The sequence below is a fragment of the Chlorocebus sabaeus genome, chromosome X (genome assembly GCF_047675955.1).
Source record: "Chlorocebus sabaeus isolate Y175 chromosome X, mChlSab1.0.hap1, whole genome shotgun sequence".
In the NCBI taxonomy this organism is placed as follows: Eukaryota; Metazoa; Chordata; class Mammalia; order Primates; family Cercopithecidae; genus Chlorocebus; species Chlorocebus sabaeus.
The window spans coordinates 130594192-130612334 of NC_132933.1; the positions used below are offsets into that span (position 1 = coordinate 130594192).

At 38.0% G+C, this 18143-nt stretch overlaps 1 protein-coding gene and 2 long non-coding RNA genes across 4 annotated transcripts in view; 2 read left to right on the plus strand and 1 right to left on the minus strand.

The window, feature by feature from the left end:
- LOC103231702 (uncharacterized) overlaps positions 1 to 6905 on the plus strand; it is a 132180-nt gene extending 125275 nt beyond the window's left edge. Inside the window, exons 5-6 of the long non-coding RNA XR_496982.3 lie at positions 2991 to 3114; positions 6751 to 6905. This is a non-coding gene — a long non-coding RNA (uncharacterized lncRNA). The remainder of the gene's footprint in view (positions 1 to 2990; positions 3115 to 6750) is intronic.
- Positions 6906 to 11067: 4162 nt separating this feature from the next.
- Positions 11068 to 18143, minus strand: part of PHEX (phosphate regulating endopeptidase X-linked) — a 224096-nt gene continuing 217020 nt past the window's right edge. Inside the window, exons 21-22 of the mRNA XM_007991285.3 lie at positions 15115 to 15191; positions 11068 to 12624 (exon numbers count right to left, since the gene is read on the minus strand). Coding sequence (XP_007989476.1) covers positions 12522 to 12624; positions 15115 to 15191 — 180 coding nt within the window. The 3' untranslated portion in view covers positions 11068 to 12521. The remainder of the gene's footprint in view (positions 12625 to 15114; positions 15192 to 18143) is intronic.
- The window catches only part of LOC103231704 (uncharacterized), a 62644-nt gene continuing 57030 nt past the window's right edge, over positions 12530 to 18143 (plus strand). Inside the window, exons 1-3 of one of the 2 annotated variants that reach the window (XR_005236381.2) lie at positions 12530 to 12634; positions 13009 to 13144; positions 14246 to 14323. This is a non-coding gene — a long non-coding RNA (uncharacterized lncRNA). Of the gene's footprint in view, positions 13145 to 14245; positions 14324 to 18143 lie in introns of both variants that reach the window. The other variant, XR_496983.3, reaches the window with a different exon arrangement.

The window sequence follows — 18143 nt, forward strand, 5'->3', positions numbered from 1 at the left end:
ACTTCTCTGTATAAAGTTTATTTCAGTAAGACAAATTGTGTGAATTATTCTGCCCATCTCCATTACCTTACAAAGGAACACTGCTACTTGCAAACATACAAAGATGAGGATCAGAGAATAGCAGAGTTGTTTTCTAGTTAAGTAAGTGTCTATGAAAAATAAGCAACAAAAACTTACCTAATTGATAAGAAAAAAATTTTATTATTAAACTTTAAGTTCTGGCATACATGTGCAGAATGTGCAGGTTTGTTACATAGGTATACACGTGCCATGGTGGTTTGCTGCACCCATCAACCTGTCATCTACATTAGCTATTTCGCTTAATGCCATCCCTCCCCTAGCCCCCCCACCACCAACGGGCCCCGGTGTGTGAGATGTTCCCCTGCCTGTGTCCCTGTGTTCTCATCGTTCAACTCCCACCTATGAGTGAGAACATGCAGTGTTTGATTTTCTGTTCTTGTGTTAGTTTGCTGAGAATGATGATTTCCAGCTTCATCCATGTTCCTGCAAAGGACACGAATTCATCCTTTTTATGGCTGCATAGTATTCCATGGTGTGTATGTGCCACGTTTTCTTTATCCAGTCTATCACTGATGGGCATTTGGGTTGGTTACAAGTCTTTGCTATTGCGAGCAGTGCTGCAATAAACATATATGTGCATGTGTCTTTATAGTAGAATGAGAAAAAATCCAAATCTTAATAGCTTAATGGGTAAATGGCCTTGATATGTGGGTAATTTATATCAAGAGAGGTAAAAACAAAAAAGTGAATTGGTAAAATTAAACGACCAGTCACACTTTATTTATTTATTTACTTACTTACTTACTTACTTACTTACTTACTTACTTACCTACTTACTTCAGGTTTTCTGTCACCCAGGATGGAGTGCAGTGGTGCATTCATGACTCACTGCAGTCTCAACCTCCCGGGCTCAAGCAATCCTCCCTTCTCAGCCTCTCCAGTAGCTGGTACTACAGGTGCACATTCTACTATGCCCTTCTAATTTTTATACTTTTTGGTAGAGATGGGGTTTCACTATGTTGCCCAGGCTGGTCTTGAACTCCTGGGATCAAGCAATCCATCTGCTTCGGCCTCTCAAAGTGCTGGGATTACAGGCGTGAGCCATTCCATTCAGGCTTATTTATTTAATGGATGCAAAAATTACTAAAAATTAAATTAATAACATCTAAAGCTGATAAGGTTTTTCTAAATGTGGTACCTCCTTACACTGTTCTTCATTGTGCTTTTTATTAGAGGTGATGGTTTACGCATCTTCTTCCAACATTATATTGTAACTTTCTTATGAGCAGGACCTACTTCTGATCCAGTCCTATTGTAAAACCGGTAGGTACCCTTATGCATACAACCTTATTAGAATGCAATTTGTTAGTGCATTTCAAAAGCCACAACAGCATATACATGCCTCCTTTGATGAAGTAAATTCACTCTTAAGTATTTAAGGAAACAATCTATAGGAAAGAAAATAAAATAAATATTAATAAATATTAATATTTTTATTTCTATTATTTACAATAGTGATAAATGAAATCAGTAAATTTCTAAATAGAAACAGTTGAACAAATTATGTCACAGAAACTCTAAAGAATATCATTCTGCCATTAAAAGTGGAAGATTTTGCCAGGTGTCGTGGCTCCTGTAATCCCAGCACCTTGGGAGGCCGAGGCAGGCGGATCATGAGGTCAGGAGTTCCAGACCAGCCTGGCCAACATGGTGAAACCCCATCTCTACTAAAAATACAAAAATTAGCCAGGCGTGGTGGCATGTGCCCGTAATCCCAGCTACTCGGGAGGCTGAGGCAAGAGAATCACTTGAACCCAGAAGGCGGAGGTTACAGTGAGACGAGATCGCACCACTGTATCCAGCCTGGGTAACAGAGTGAGACTCCATCTCAAAAAAAAAAACAACAACAACAAACAAAAAACAAAAAAACAGAAGATTTTGAAGCACCTATGGATGTAGGCCGATGCTATTAGATGAAAAAGATTCAAAATCATATTATCCTCAGAATAAAATTATGCCATATAATTATACATGGGGCCATGGGAAAACACAAATACAAAAGAAATAGGTGGAAATTTCAAAGTAACAGGATGATGCAGAGTTTCTTTCTTAAATTTTATTATCATTCATTCACTCATTTCCCCCCCGCTCCTCTCCTGGACACAGCCACCATCATTTCTTGCTGGGATGATAGCAACCACTTCCTAACTGATCTTCATGCTTCTTCCCCTGTTCAACCACAGTCTGTTCTCAACACAGCCAGAGTCATCATGGAAATCACAGGTTGGATCTTGTCACTTTTCTGCTCAGAAGTCTCCAATGGCTTCCCATCTCACACAGAGTGAAAAAAAAAGAGTTCTTACAGCAGCCTGTATGACCATGGACAAGCTGAATGTTGTTTTCATCCTGACATCATGTCATTCTGCACCCTTCCTTGCTCGCTCTGCTCCAGTCACACTAGTCTCCTTGCTCTTCTACAAATGTCCTGGGACGCTTCTACTTCTAAGTCTTTGGACTCACTCCTGCCTCTGCCTAGAAGCCTCTTCTGCAAGATAGATTCTTTGCTCAAACATCTTCCTGACCATGCTATTTAAATTTGCAACACTCTGACATCCACATATTATATCCTCCTCTCTCCTTCATAACAAGTATTACCATCTACTATATCACATTTCACTTATTTATTTTATTGTCTGACTCCTAGAGTATAAGCTCTATGGAAGCAAGACCTTCTATCTGTTTGGTTTACTGCAATATCCTCAGCAGCCCCTAAAGAGTGCCAAGCACATAATAAATGATCAATATTTATTGGTGAAATGAAGGAACAAATTTACTAAATGTTTATTCAAGGGCCTGTTATTTTTAAGACCCTGTGCTGAGTGCTAGAAATATAGTAGTGATACTAGAAATATAGTAATAAACAAAAGAAAGGCTTATTTTTTGTTTTGTTTTGTTTTGTTTTGTTTTAGGGACAGGGTCTCACTGTGTCATCCAGGCTGGAATGCAGTGGCGCAATCATACCTCACTACAGTTTCAACCTCCTGATTTCAAGCCATCCTCCAGCTTCAGCTTCCTGGGTAGCTAGGACTACAGGTATGCTCCACGATGCCAAGCTGCCTTTTTTTTTTTTTTTTTTTTTTTTTTTTAGAAACTGGGTCTCACTATATTGCCCAGTCTGGTATCAAACTCCTGGCCTCAAGCAATTCTCCCACCTCGGCCTCCCAAAGTGCTGGGATTACAGGTGCGGGCCAACATGCCTAGCCCAAGAGGAAGTTTTAATATCATGGGACTTACAAGACAGTGGAGGAAGACGAACAATAGGAAAGAAGAGAGAGAGGAAAGGAGGGAGGGAGGGAGGAAGGAAGGAGAAAACTAGCAACAGTGGTAAGATCTATGAAGGTGCGAGCCAGGTGAGGTGATAGACCACATAGTCAAGGGGCCTAACTTCAACGAAGTTATGTGAAAGACATACAAAAAGCATTTCAGGCAAAACAGCAAAGGCCCTGAGACTGAGAAGATAGGAGAAAGTTTAGTAAATTTACAGAAACAGAAAGACCACCAATGTAGCTAGTAAAAGGCTATGAAGAAGTGACAGCAGAAGCAGAGAGCCAGGTCCTGTAGGCCCTTTAAGTCAGGGAAAGTTGTTTGGATGCTGTTGTAAACACAACGAAAAAAAATTGCTAAAGGTTTTTTAAGCAGAGGAATGACAAGGCTGTTGTAATATTGTTCGTGAAGTTTTGGGCTAAAGTCACCAGAGTCCTGGATTAGTCAAATTGCAGTATGACAACTAGCACTCTGCCCCATGTGTTGCAGGCAGACATTAAATGACAGTTGATTTTTTTCCTTATCCTAAATATCACTTAGTACATATCACCAACTGACCTAGGTGAGGGAATACCTTTATTATTACCACCTTTTGTAGTTTTAATATGCTGAATGTTTTAAAATGGTTTTGATTCAATGCTTATAATAAAATTGAGATACTGAACATTCTGTTCCTAAAAAACCATTTATCCTCAAAGAGGTTTTTGATTGATTTCTTCCCAACAAGCTCTGTGCATTAACTCAAACTCAGTCTGCACCAGAGACTCTATGTGTGTGCAAATGAGAGTTGAAATGTGAATCTCCAAGGAGCAAGCTTGGCCCTTGTTGATATGTAAAAATTTCCTCCAGAGCATTTGTGACAAATCTACTCTAGCATTCTCCTAGATGTACTCCTAGGCAACTTTGGAAGGTACACAGAGATAGGTTCCTTTAATCTCAGATGAATTTTCCAAAGGCTAAGTTCTATGTCTTTAGGAGAAATGAAAAATACCAAATGTTCATGTGTGTTTATTTTATTAAATTAGCTAAGAAAAAATAGGATGGGTTTCTGTGTTAAATAAAATCTCCTAACATTCAACAGTTTAAAGGAAACTTTAGACTCTTTAGTTACAGACATTACTGGGGAAAGGCAATAATTCCATATAGAACTGTATCTATAGCAGCATTTCTTTCCAAATAAATTTTTATTAAATATCCCCATTAAAAAATGAAATGTAGACTTCCAGTTGAATGTAGGAGACTCGGATGTAGATCTGCTCACTCTCTCACACAAAAAAGCTAAAAATATATTTTTTGAAAGGTATAAGCCCACACAGACAAAAATAATGGACCCCCTACTAGAAGCAAACTGAAATACTCTGTAGAATACCAGAAAGACTCAGAATTTGGAAGCTCTAGGTAACAGTAAATGTCAGAATGCATGATAAAGTTACAAGTGCTGGCAAGGGTGTGGAGAAAAGGGAACCCTTACACACTGTTGGTGGGGATGTAAATTAGTACAGCCATTATGGCAAACAGTATGGAAGTTCCTTAAAAAATTAAAACTAGAACTACCATATGATCCAGCAATCCCACTACTGAGTATATACACAAAGGAAATGAAATGAGTATGTTGAAGAGCTATCTGCACTCCCATGTTTATTGCAGTACTGTTCACAATAGCCAAGACGTAGAATCAACCTAAACATCCATCAAGGCAGGAATAATGTGGTATATATACACAAGGGAAAATTATTTAGCCATAAAAAATAATGAAATTCTGTTATGTGTGACAACATGGATGAACCTGGAGCACATTATGTTAAGTGAAATAAGCCAGACAACAAAAAGATAAATACTGCATGATGTCACTCTGGTGAAATCTCAAAAGTGGTTCTCATAGAAGTAGAGAGTAGAATAGTGGCTGCCAGAGACTGGGGGGTGGGGAAGATAGGGAGAGGTTGTTCAAAGGGTACATAATTACAGTTAGATGGAAGGAATTAATTCAAAAGATCTATTGTACAGCAAGGTGACTGTAGTTAATGATGATTTATTATGTTCTTGAAAAATGCAAAGAGAGTGAATGTTAAGTGCTCTCCCCACAAAAAATAACTGCATGAGGTAATGCAATCATTAGTGAGATTTAACCATTCCATAATGTGTATATATACTTCAAAACATCATGTTGTACATGATAAATACACACAGTGTTGTCAAATCTTAAAAAAATAATTAAAAAGAATGCATCATAGAGTCAAAACCAAGGTGATTGCTTAAAACTCTCTCAACTACCCATAGGCAGGACCACAAAGATTTTGTTCTCTGGAGAAAGTAACCTGCAAACTTTTCGGTTGCAGGGACTGAACAGAGAGGGTGAGGGTAATCATGGGGCTGAACACAGGTAGATTTCAGGGAGGTCTGCCAACTGAACTGAGGGGATGCCCCAGCCTGGACATCCAGGACTTAGAGTCACCATAGTTAATGTTTGCCTAAGAAAGCACTCAGACCAAACTGGATTCAAATCCACGCTGCCAGTTGCTAGCTAAATGATCATGAATGAAGTCATTAACCTCTTCAAGCCTCAGATCTCTTACCTGTAAAGTAGAGATAATAATATGTATCCGAGTTGTTGTGATAATTAAATTAGATAATATAAAAAAGGTATTTAGTACATGTTTGGCACATTATACATAATAAATGGTAGCAAGCATTATCAGTAAAGAGCAGGGTCTAGAATCCGTTCTGAAGGACTTGAAACTACCATTAAGTATATGTAAACTGACTCCTTTCTTTACATTATTTTCTAACAGATTACTATAGAAGTATAACCTGAAGTCTTCAGTAAGTCACAGGTTACAATCACGTTTGGTCAGGAGAACATTCGAGAATGGGCTCTGAAGTTAGACAAAATTGACTATTTCTGGCTCTTGCAATTACTAATGTGATCTTGACAAGTCACGTGTTTCTCACCTGTGAAGTTGGAATAGCAACAACTATGTGCAAGATTGTTGCGAGGATTGGCCATAAAGCAGGCATGCCCCAGCAGAGTGCCTAGGACATAGTGGGTGTCAACAAACAGAAGCCATTTTCACTATGATTATTATTAGGCCAAAAAAAATTATAAATGCCAATTGAAAATCTGATCAACTTTGGAATAAATATGCTTTGGGCTATTTTTGCCATTCATCAAATATCACTGGGGTGGGAGGGTTGTCTGACTGTTATCCAAGTACTGGGATTCCACTGACTTCTAAATCAATTTGGAAATTAACACAGTGTACTTCTAAATGGTAAAGTATACATCTTTTTTTGTCTAGGACATTTGCAGACATTTCAGCCAAACTGGCAGGGAAAATGATACTCAATATTTTAGGTAGCTTTTTACACTGGGATTTTAACTTATGCAGTTTTTCTTTCTCTGTAAAGTGGAGTCTCTGGCCAGAATTAATTAGAACAGCACTTTTGTGGCTTGTACATGGACACTCATCTTCATTTCTTGGACTCTGAGCCTCAATTTCTCATTCAAGTGGAGAAAGCATATAACAAGAATATGGTGAGTAGTATTTTTCATCTCATAATCAATGGAGAAGTAAAAACCATTATATATAAATTCTCTGAAAATACTGGAAAATATTGTACTTTCAACAATATTTTGTAGGATATTTTAGTTACTTTATCAATGGTATATATTTTAAAAGCTTAGAACATATTATAAATTCATGGCTTTGCCACAGATTCTTATGTTCAGTTACCTTTCTAATTGAACCAATTAACAAAACAAAATACACATTCAAATGAAACATGTATCTAAACCATTTAGGAATAATTAAAATTATAGATCAGGTTTTCTTTCACTGATCACAAATCATGGTAATGCTTTTGTGGTGCTCATTTCCGGGCTCACTTTGGTGTGTTTATTAAAGCACGGTATTGTCAGATCACAGGGAGTATCTCATTTTCATTTTCATATCTCCAATTCTAAAGGGAATTAAATTATCCAATTAAGCTGTTAATTAAAAAGACTCCTACAGAATAAACTGCAGGCTACCAATGGCATTTTCAATTTTCATTGTGCTGTGCTCAAAAGCAATTTTCTAAATTCAAAAGAACTCGAAGTTACTGCCCCATACTTCACTTTATAAGGTGTGACTGGGAATGCTCCCTGAGAACTAAACCCATTTGTTCTTCATTCTGGGCACACAGCTACACTACATGACCCAGCCTCCCCTGCAGTTAGATTTAGCCAATGGAATATGAGCAGAATTAATGTAGGCAACTTCAAGGACTATCGCAAATCTTCCACTCAGTATCTTCCGTGGCCTTTTTCCCTCCACTGGCTTCTTATAGATGAGCATACTTTCAATCATGTGTTGAAAATGGCAGAACCATAATATGGAAGGAGACTGGGTCCCTGAGTCACCAGTTAGAGGAGAGAAACTCACTGATAATTAATACCCATTATGTGTGTAATGAAAACAAGAAATAAATTGGGTTAAGCCGTTGAGATTATCTGTTTCTACAGCTAGTGTGATCTTAATAAAAAAAAAAAAAAAAAAAAGCAAGTGAACTTGAGGCGCATGCAAGTATCTTAAACCTAATTGGAAATAGCCTCTTGCAAATTTTGATCAGGTCCACTTAGATACATATCTAACACTGTCATTTATATGCATCTTTCGTTGTGCCACTTCCCTATACACAAAAATTCTCATTTCATGGATCAGCTCAGAAACTAGAATAAACTCTCCAAGAAGGGCACAACAGGCCGTGCTCAGCTGCTTATTACCCACAATCTCTGTGCCCTGTGATGTCCATTTCCTGTACATGATGATGGTATGAGCTATGACATAGAAGGGCTGACCTTGGATCCTACAAACCAGTACTTTTCCAGATCTTAGAACATATCAGTGCCAGAAAGGTGTTTCAAATAATCAACAGGGGACTCAATTTGCACTGTCAGCATAACCCTAAAAGACACCGCAGAGAAATCAGTATAAATTCTTTTGTACGCCTCTGGATTTGTCTGAACTCAGGGAGGCAGTCAGGCATGCAGAGTCCCATACCACTCAGTCATTGTCCAACAGTCACCAGACACTTCCAGTTCTCTGAAAGTACATCGGGCAAAGAGGCTCCAGTAGCATGAGGGCAGCCATCCTAGAGAGTCAAAGCCAATTAGAAAAAAAAGCAGAGCGAAGATGAGGTAAGGGCACCCAGTAAAAGGAATTTGCTGGGATCTGTACAGAGGAAACACCAATAGTATCCACCAGACAAAAGCTGAATTAATTCTCTGTGTTCCAAACCACAACTTGATTGAGTTATATATCATAATCACTCAGTAGGGTTATTGAAACAGTTTATATATCCATCTCCCATGTTAGACCAGACTGTTCACTGAAGCCCAGACACTGTATATTATCCACCTAAATATAGCTAGTTTAGTGATTTAAATATGAGTGCTCAGTTACTGTGCGCTGGGAATGAATAACTATAAATCGACTGGATTGTTAAAGAATGATGATAACACAGAGAGAGATTCTTTGATTTGATAGTAACTGTGATGTTCATTGTCACTTTTGTGAGATCAGCCCTATCCCCTATCACCGTTGATAATTTCCTCAGAGGCATCTCTTTCTCTATAGAAATATTATTACAAAGGCAATAAACCATATCTGCTGACTTACATTCTGGAAGAAAATATAATGACAACCTCGTAAATACCTTCTTGTCTATGGAGAAAGTTACTGCATTCAAATCCCACTTTTCTAAGCCAAGAAAGCTAATATAGTACAGTTATTGTACACTATTTTTTGGCAAATGTTGTGTAAAACAGGATGGAATATGTTAACAGATCTAATAGATTTTAATATTTTTTAAAAAGAAAGACACAGAAAGCCTTCAACCAACTTTTTATTGTCCTTAAAATGATTGTTTACATCGTTTCACGAGTAGAAGAAAATACAACCAGTCTCACAATAACCATTTAGATATAAAATGTATAATCCAAGAACATCTCTCTTCAAACCAGTAGGACACTGTCACTGGTGATGAGAATGTTGTTATATGAAGCAATCGTATATTCTTCCATAATTTAATATGCAACTGAGGCATTATGTTAACTGTATCAAGGAAGAAGCCTATCAAATGCTAAGTGATTATAGAAATACTGATTGAATAAATGTATTTAGAAATGGGATAATCTAAGGGATAGAGGTTAATCCACAGGTCAGTAGACCAAAACCCAAAGACTACCTTTCCTTCCTGTGGGATACTTGACAAGAGATTTCAGGCTTCTCCACTTCTTTGGCACAAGCATAATCTGTCTGGCAAACCATAGTTCCTAGTTGCTTCTTAGTGATGCTCCAGGGCTAAATAAGATAAAATTTATGTGCTATGCTTAAGCTCCATTGAGGCAAGGCACTAAATAAACTTCAGGATAATTTGTGAATCGTGTGTTTGCATTAGTGATGTCCAAGTCCATCTCATAAAATGAATAAATGAGAACAGGAGGCCAATGCTGAGCACTTAGTGAAAAGCTCAGTATACTTTGGGCAATGGTGATGAGCCCAAATAAAACCACTTTATATCTAAAATAATTTTTTACTAATCCAGGAGATTTTCACAAACACAAAAACCCTAACTCCTTCCAATGCCCAGACAATAGTTCACTGGCAGAACATCTGGTGTGTGAATCAGAGAACTGTATTATAGCAGCCCTAGTCTGATATCTAATATCCTTTCAATTTACCATCATTTTTTTTAAAACTTTATGGCTCTACTCCAGTGAATGTGCTTAGCAAGGAATGCCAAGATCCTGTCTTCTCTTCAGAGCCACATCCATAGGCCAGCTTCTCCCTACTTTTTTCTTTCCCTTCCAGTTGCATTTTACCTTTCTCTTTCTACCACTTAATCATCAGTGTCTGTTAATCTTAGCAATCTGTATCTAAGAGAAAGGACAGTGAGAATGTAATTGGAAGAGTTAAACATGAGCATATATTTGGAAATTCAATCCTTCTAATTGTTCTAGCTAGTAGTGATGATTTGGTATTGCTGCTTTTGGTTTGTTGTTTTGTTTTGCTTTGTTTTAGTAATGGACATCCTACCTACAATTTTCAGTATAACAGTTACAGCAAGTAAAGTGAATCAGGATAAGGTAAGCTTCTTATCTAGAAACTGTGAGGGCCCCAACTAATCACCAACCACTTTTGCTAAACCAACAAGTGACTTAATTTCTGTTTCCAAAGCCATAACTCTATGCTTTTATCAAACACTTTCTCTGACCTGCAGGAATGTGTTTATTTGGAGTTTATAAAGGAAATCTAGAAGGGAAACACTATTCATATAAGCATGACAAACCTCAGCTGATTTTAAACACCCAAATGCAAGAATAAAACAGAGTATCTTATATGTCTATAAACCAAGTCAGAATGCTTCCTCCAGAGAAAAGACACATACATTCCCAACCTAATACTGCTTGTTTTTAGAAATCCAAACTAAGGTCATATTAAGCCAGGTTAAGAGGAGGAGAAGGTAGCTGCCCTTCACAAGTTTATCCATTCAGAGAGGAAGAAGTCAAGGGGAAAATTGCTCTCCTCTGACTAATGCAGTATAATTGTTTCCTCATGATGGTGCCCCTCCATTTTTCTCCCTTCAAATGTTCCCATGGCTACAAAAGGACATGACATACACACACACACACACACACACACACATATACATACATCTCTCTATATATTTTAAAAAGAATCACAAATCGCAGGGACATAAAATGGCTTCCTGTGGTTCATCTGAATTTGTCATTTTGCTTTTGAGATTTTCCTATTGGCCCACTGAACCCAGCACCTCATGTATAATGAATAATGTAAAGGGGGTATGGGGATGCCTATTTTAAGAGACCAAAAATGCCAGGTAACAACTTTAAGGCCATTACAATTTTATCCTACACACACACACACACACACACACTCACTAATAAGAAAGGAGTTCACTTAGAAGGATAATGCTCTAAGGATAAAACACATAGTACTGCTCTTTCTCACAACTCTTTAGATGACTTGAAGAGTAAAAATTATGTTTATTTGGACTATGCAGGGAATTTTAAATTGAATCAATAAATTCCAGAATGTCATCAATCAAGAAATTTTTTAAAAGAATTTTTTTAAAGAGAGGTAACATTAAGCTGAAACAGAAGGGCACATTTCTCCCTCCTCAATGTGATGTTTGTTCCTTTGCACTAAAGGGGAGTGAAAGTCATATGTTCCTAATGGGGAATCAGAAAATTGTTTTCTCAATGTCTGCTCATTTCAAAACCAGTACAATGCACACATATGAAGCTAATGAAACAAACAAGAATTAGACAAAAAAATGTGTCTAGCAGACAATCACTGCAGTTCATACAGATTGGACAAAATTTTGGAGATTTCATCTCCTAGTTTCCCTGCTGTTATGTAACTAGGAGGTTTTACTTCTTCTTGGACCTAAAGATATATCCTCATTCCCTTTTTTTCTATTTAATAAACTCAAATCCGTTACCTAGTAGCCTTTCTGCCAGCTTTGTTCATGCTGACTTGAACAGGGCAATCTGCTACATCAGATGCAAGCTGTGAGACACGTTTTCATTCCAATAGACTACAAAGCTGAAGGCAAGAACTTCATCAAAAATTGTAAAATGGAGATCAAACATATTTCTAATTTAACTACCTTAGAGTTGAGGAATGCTGTGTAATTACTGTCCATAAAAACTTGCACTGCATTCCACAGAGCAGCAAGCCCTCCCAGGTGTTCATGCACATGTCTTCATCGAGAGGCTACAAGTTTAATAGATTGAACTTTTAATGGATACATCAATTTAGGCTTCCCACAAAGCTATAGATTGAAATGGTATGTACCACATAACTGTGGCTAACACACTAAAATGGACAATAGCAACAATTTAGCAGATAGCATTTTAACAAAAGTAGCCTAGGGATTTTTGTTGGTTTGATTTTCTAAAAAAACATACTTGGTTCATGCTTGTATTCCATTTTATAAGCTCTACAACTTTGAACAGATACTGTCTAGATCCAAGCAGGTCACCTACCCAAATAATGAAAATACACTAAAAATGAAAGTCTCCAGGCCTAAAGCAATGGGCAATGAAGGCTCCGTGCAGCCTCTGCTGGCACTGTGCAACTGTCTCAGGATGCCACAAACCAGCGTCCCAGCTACCAGAGTCGGCAGGAGTCCATGCCTCTGTTCATCGTGGAATTGGGTGGACAGTTAAATGCTTTCTGGAATTCTTCAAAGTTACTAATTGCACCATTGACCCTGAAAAAAGGTATGTCAAAGCATATGTCATACAATTCTTGCACATCAACAGGTTCTGTATAAAACTATAGCAGAATATTGCTAAAAAGAATGTTGCCATTCTTTTAATCTATTTACAGGGAGACAACTAAAGCCCAAAATGATTAAGTAAATTTCCAAAAAAAAACGAACAGACTAGAGCCAGCATCTCCTGAATGCCAAGCAAATGCCCCATTACTCTTCCAACAGTCTTCAAATTCTTATAAAACTGTATTGTCACCAATATTAGTTTTTCTAACTTTTTAAAAACTTTATGGAAAATATAACTGACATAAAGTATACAAAATATTACATGTAGAACTTGACAGTTTTTTGTGTGTATGTGCCCGTATTACTACCTGCCAGATCAAGACATTCCAGCACCCAGTAGGCTCCCGCCTGTTCCATACCAACAGCGTCTCCAAAGATAACTACTATTCTGACTTCTATTGCCATAGCTTTGCCTTTGAAGATTTTGAACTTCATGTGAATGAAATCCACGGTATGTACTGTTTGGTCTTTGACTTCTTTCACTGAATATAATGTCTGTAAGAGTCATCCATGTTGTTGCATTTGCCGCTATTTTTAAAGAATTCATTCAATCTACAAAAACATTTTCTCTGAATTAGTGTTAGGTATGGAAGCTCATAGTTGCCCAGAATTTGATTAATGCAACAATCAATTAATGAATGGTATCTAGTTATTACTGATGAGTAATTCTTCACTGGAGTTAGCTCCAATATAGCACATTCTTATAGGCTTCCAACTACAGTAAAGACTGGATTCCTACTCAGTACTTTGATTGTAGCTGTCTTTTGGAAGTGATATTGCCGTTGTGTGATTTCTGCTGCACTCAAAATCTACAGTTACTGCAGACCTCAGTAACAAGCCAGCACACACACAAAAAAACTTCCCCCTTTCATCTACTTCTTACTCAACTCCATGTTCAAAGGGTTGACTAGAGACTCAGCATTCTCAGTCACTATTTCTTCCCTAATGACTTTGTTACCTACGGGCATTTGAATAAATGTAATGCACTATATCCAAAAAATCCTCATAACTGCTTGTGTTTTAGCTGAATATATGGGTAGGGATGCATATTTCACAGTGTGATTCACCCTAGGCAAGTGTTAAAGATAGAATATAGCTGATAATTAGTAAGCATACACTGTAAAATTCAACATTACAGGCAACTAGTTAAAGGAAATAAGTTTCTGAAAACTTGTATCTGTTGAGTAATTAATCTACTGTGTGGTTTCATCTGCACCATTTGTCAGTGGGAATACATTTTAGTACATTGGAGACCGTCAGCCTTCATGACAGTTTAGCCCAGTGGCGGAGAAATTTCCAACACAGTGATTAGATTTTTATGCTAGTGGGTAATTTATAATAAATTTCTGCAGCATTTCTAAGGCAAGATCTTAGGAATAAGATTTTAAAATATAGAAGAAATTTCAGATAGCTTTCTTGTAATATGCTAATGGATTCATTTAAACATTAAATATAAAGATATCCAGATATAATGTCCTAAACAAAGAATGAATACATATACATTATTATGGTTTTTGCATTTCTCATCATACTTATCTTTCCCCTACTACAGAAAATTTCTGTCAACCTATAGGACCGAGTACAGGGTGACTACAGAAAATTTCTGTCAACCTATAGGACCGAGTACAGGGTGAGTAATATTAACTTTAATTTTATTTGTACTTAATGTTTTATACATTCTGACAAATAAGACTGTAATTCATAATCCTCTTCCCTTTTTGTATAAGCTACTGTTTCAAAATATGATCCAAAGTGCAAGCCACAATGTAGACTCTCTAACTCTAGATATAAATTATAATTGCTAAATAATACTATGTATCCTCCTTTGTGTTCAGAGCTATTTAGAAAGTGGCCATTCATTCATGTTTGCTGTTTGACTGTGTGAAAGAAGAAGAGGTATTAAAGGGGATATTCTTTACAACAAAATAAACCAGAGCTCTAGGTGTTTTAAGGCAGAGTACATCAAATCTCATCCTTGCCTAAGACAATAAAGGCTATTTTTTTGGATCAAAACAGTAAGCAGTTGAGTAAGTCCAATAATGCAGTTTACTGAGACTCTTTCAAAAACTGGAAGATAATGTGATGTAATACTAAAGCTATGATTTGGATTCCAAATTACCTCTGGAGTCTTGTATAGTCTCATTGGCACTTAATGCAGCACTAGACTAGAGATATGTACAAGTACCCACCAGCAGAAATTCAGGTGAGAGAGTGCTGACTAAACCAGCTTACTACTAATGAAAGAAGATACTTAGTTTCTGTGTGGCCAGATATTTTTTGGCTGCAAAATGGAAATCATACAGTTCACAATATGCGATTTTTTTCAGATCACCTATCTGATAGAGCCCTTGGATGGCTGGGTGGGGGAGAAAGCGGGGAGATGCACTGTTAAAAACTGCCGTCACCCCTTTGCCCATTTACCTAAACTGCGGGGGACTGTGAGCACCAATTTGGACTTGTTCTCGGGCAGCTTCTGGTCTGTAGGAATTGCACCTCACCTAGAAGAGAAAAGCATCCCAACAAATGAGCTTTCATTCCAATTATGTATTTTCTACTGTCTTAAATGCTCCAAATTATACTGAAGAATAATTTTAGAATCAATGGATGACAAACAGTTTTAGTAGATCAAATAAAACCGTCATTGGTAATAACATCTATTATTCTGATCCCCAGAGTAGAAGATTTTATCAATGTGTGAATAATTTCACAATTTGAGTAAGTGAGAAAGGTTTTCAGACAAGTGCTTTAAATCAAGAGAATCGTATATGTGGCCAGGAATCCACTAGTGTATTCATTCAATGAATTTAATGTTTGAAATAATCCTTCTCAAATTTAACCATACTCATTCAAATCAATAAAATGAATCAGCCACCCATTATTGAGGATGGTGATGAGAAGTTAGTAGTCTGCCCCTGAGTGCCTTGCTCGCTTCACCCTAGTCTGGGCCTAGGATTGATGTACACTTCTCCATCTCCTTTGAAGTTGGGCATGGCGATATGGCTTGTTCTGGCCAATGAAGTGTGAGCGGAAGCAGAAGTAATATATGTTACTTCCTGGCAGAAGCTTTAAAACCTGACAGAAGTTTTAAGAGCCTTAAGAACAATTTAAGATGCTACACTAACAGCCAGTGCACATATCCTCATCTTTCTTTTCTACTCCTGTGTTATCCACAGAAGCACATGCCAAGATATAGACTCTAAAACCCAAGTTTTGTGTTTGTTTGTTTGTTTTGACATGGAGTCTGGCTCTGTCACCCAGGCTGGAGTGCAATGGCACAATCTTGGCTCACTGCAACCTCTACCTCCTGGTTTCAAGCGATTCTCCTGCCTCAGCCTCCCAAGTAGCTGGGATTACAGGTGCACACCACCAAGCCCAGCTAATTTTTGTATTTTTTTTATTATACTTTAAATTCTGGGGTACATGTGCAGAACATGCAGGTTTGTTACATACGTATACATGTGCCATGGTGATTTGCTGCACCCATCAACCCGTCCTCTACATTAAGTATTTCTCCTAATGCTATCCCTCCCCTAGTCTCCCACCCCCTGACAGGCCCTGGTGTGTGATGTTCCCCTCCTTGGGTCCATGTGTTCTCATTGTTCAACTCCCATTTATGAGTGAGAACATGTGGTGTTTGGTTTTCTGTTCTTGTGTTAGTTTGCTGAGAATGATGGCTTCCAGCTTCATCCATGTCCCTGCAAAGAACATGAGCTCATTCTTCTACATGGCTGCATAGTATTCCATGGTGTGTATGTGTCACATTTTCTTTATCCAGTCTATCACTGATGGGCATTTGGATTGGTTCCTAGTCTTTGCTATTGTGAACAGTGCCGCAATAAACACACGTGTGCATGGCATCTTTATAGTAGAATGATTTATAATCCTTTGGGCATATACCCAGTAATGGGATTGCTGGGTCAAATGGGATTGCTGGTTCTAGATCCTTGAGGAATTGCCATACTGTCTTCCACAATGGTTGAACTAATTTACACTCCCACCAACAGTGTAAAAGTGTTCATATTTCTCCACATCCTCTCCAGCATGTAGTTTCCTGACTTTTTAATGATCGTCATTCTAACTGGCATGAGATGGTATCTCGTTGTGGTTTATCATTTGAATTTCTCTAATGACCAGTGATAATGAGCATTTTTCATATGTTTCTTGGCTGCATAAATGACTTATTTTAAGAAGTGTCTGTTCATATCCTTCACTCACTTTTTGATGGGTTTTTTTTTTTTTTCTTGTAAATTTGTGTAAGTTCTTTGTAGATTCTGGGTATTAGCCCTTTCTCAGATGGGTAGATTACAAAAACTCTCTCCCATTCTCTAGGTTGCCTGTTCACTCTGAAGATAGTTTCTTTTGCTGTGCAGAAGTTCTTTAATTAGACTCTATTTGTCAATTTTGGCTTTTGGTGTTTTAGACATAAAGTCCTTGCCCATGCCTATGTCCTGAATGGTATTGCCCAGGTTTTCTTCTAGGATTTTTATGGTGCTAGGTCTAACGTTTAAGTCTTTGATTCATCTTGAGTTGATTTTTTTTGTATAAGGTGTAAGGAAGGGGTCCAGTTGCAGTTTTCTGCATATGGCTAGCCAGTTTTCCCAACACCATTTATTAAATACGGAATATTTTCCACATTGCTTATGTGTGTCAGGCTTGTCAAAGATCAGATGGTGGTAGATGTGTGGTGTTATTTCTGAGGCCTCCGTTCTGTTCCCTTGGTCTATATATCTGTTTTGGTAGCAGTACCATGCTGTTTTGGTTACTGTAGCCTTGCAGTAAAGTTTAAAGTCAGGTAGGGCCGGGCGCGGTGGCTCAAGCCTGTAATCCCAGCACTTTGGGAGGCCGAGACGGGCGGATCACGAGGTCAGGAGATCGAGACCATCCTGGCTAACACAGTGAAACCCCGTTTCTACTAAAAAATACAAAAAACTAGCCGGGCGAGGTGGCGGGCGCCTGTAGTCCCAGCTACTCGGGAGGCTGAGGCAGGAGAATGGCGTGAACCCGGGAGGCGGAGCTTGCAGTGAGCTGAGATCCGGCCACTGCACTCCAGCCTGGGTGACAGAGCGAGACTCTGCCTCAATAAAAAAAAAAAAAAAAAAAAGTCAGGTAGCGTGATGCCTCCAGCTTTGTTCTTTTTGCTTAGGATTGTCTTGGTTATATGGGCCCTTTTTGGTTCCCTATGAAGTTTAACATAGTTTTTTCCAATTCTGTGAAGAAAGTCAATGGTAGCTTGATGGGGATAGCATTGAATCTCTAAATTACATTGGGCAGTATGGCCATTTTCACAATATTGATTCTTCCTATCCGTGAGCATGGAATGTTTTTCCATTTGTTTGTGTTCTCTCTTATTTCCTTGAGCAGTGGTTTGTAGTTCTGCTTGAAGAGGTCCTTCACATCCCTTGTAAGTTGTATTCCTAGGTATTTTATTCTATTAGTGGCAATTGTGAATG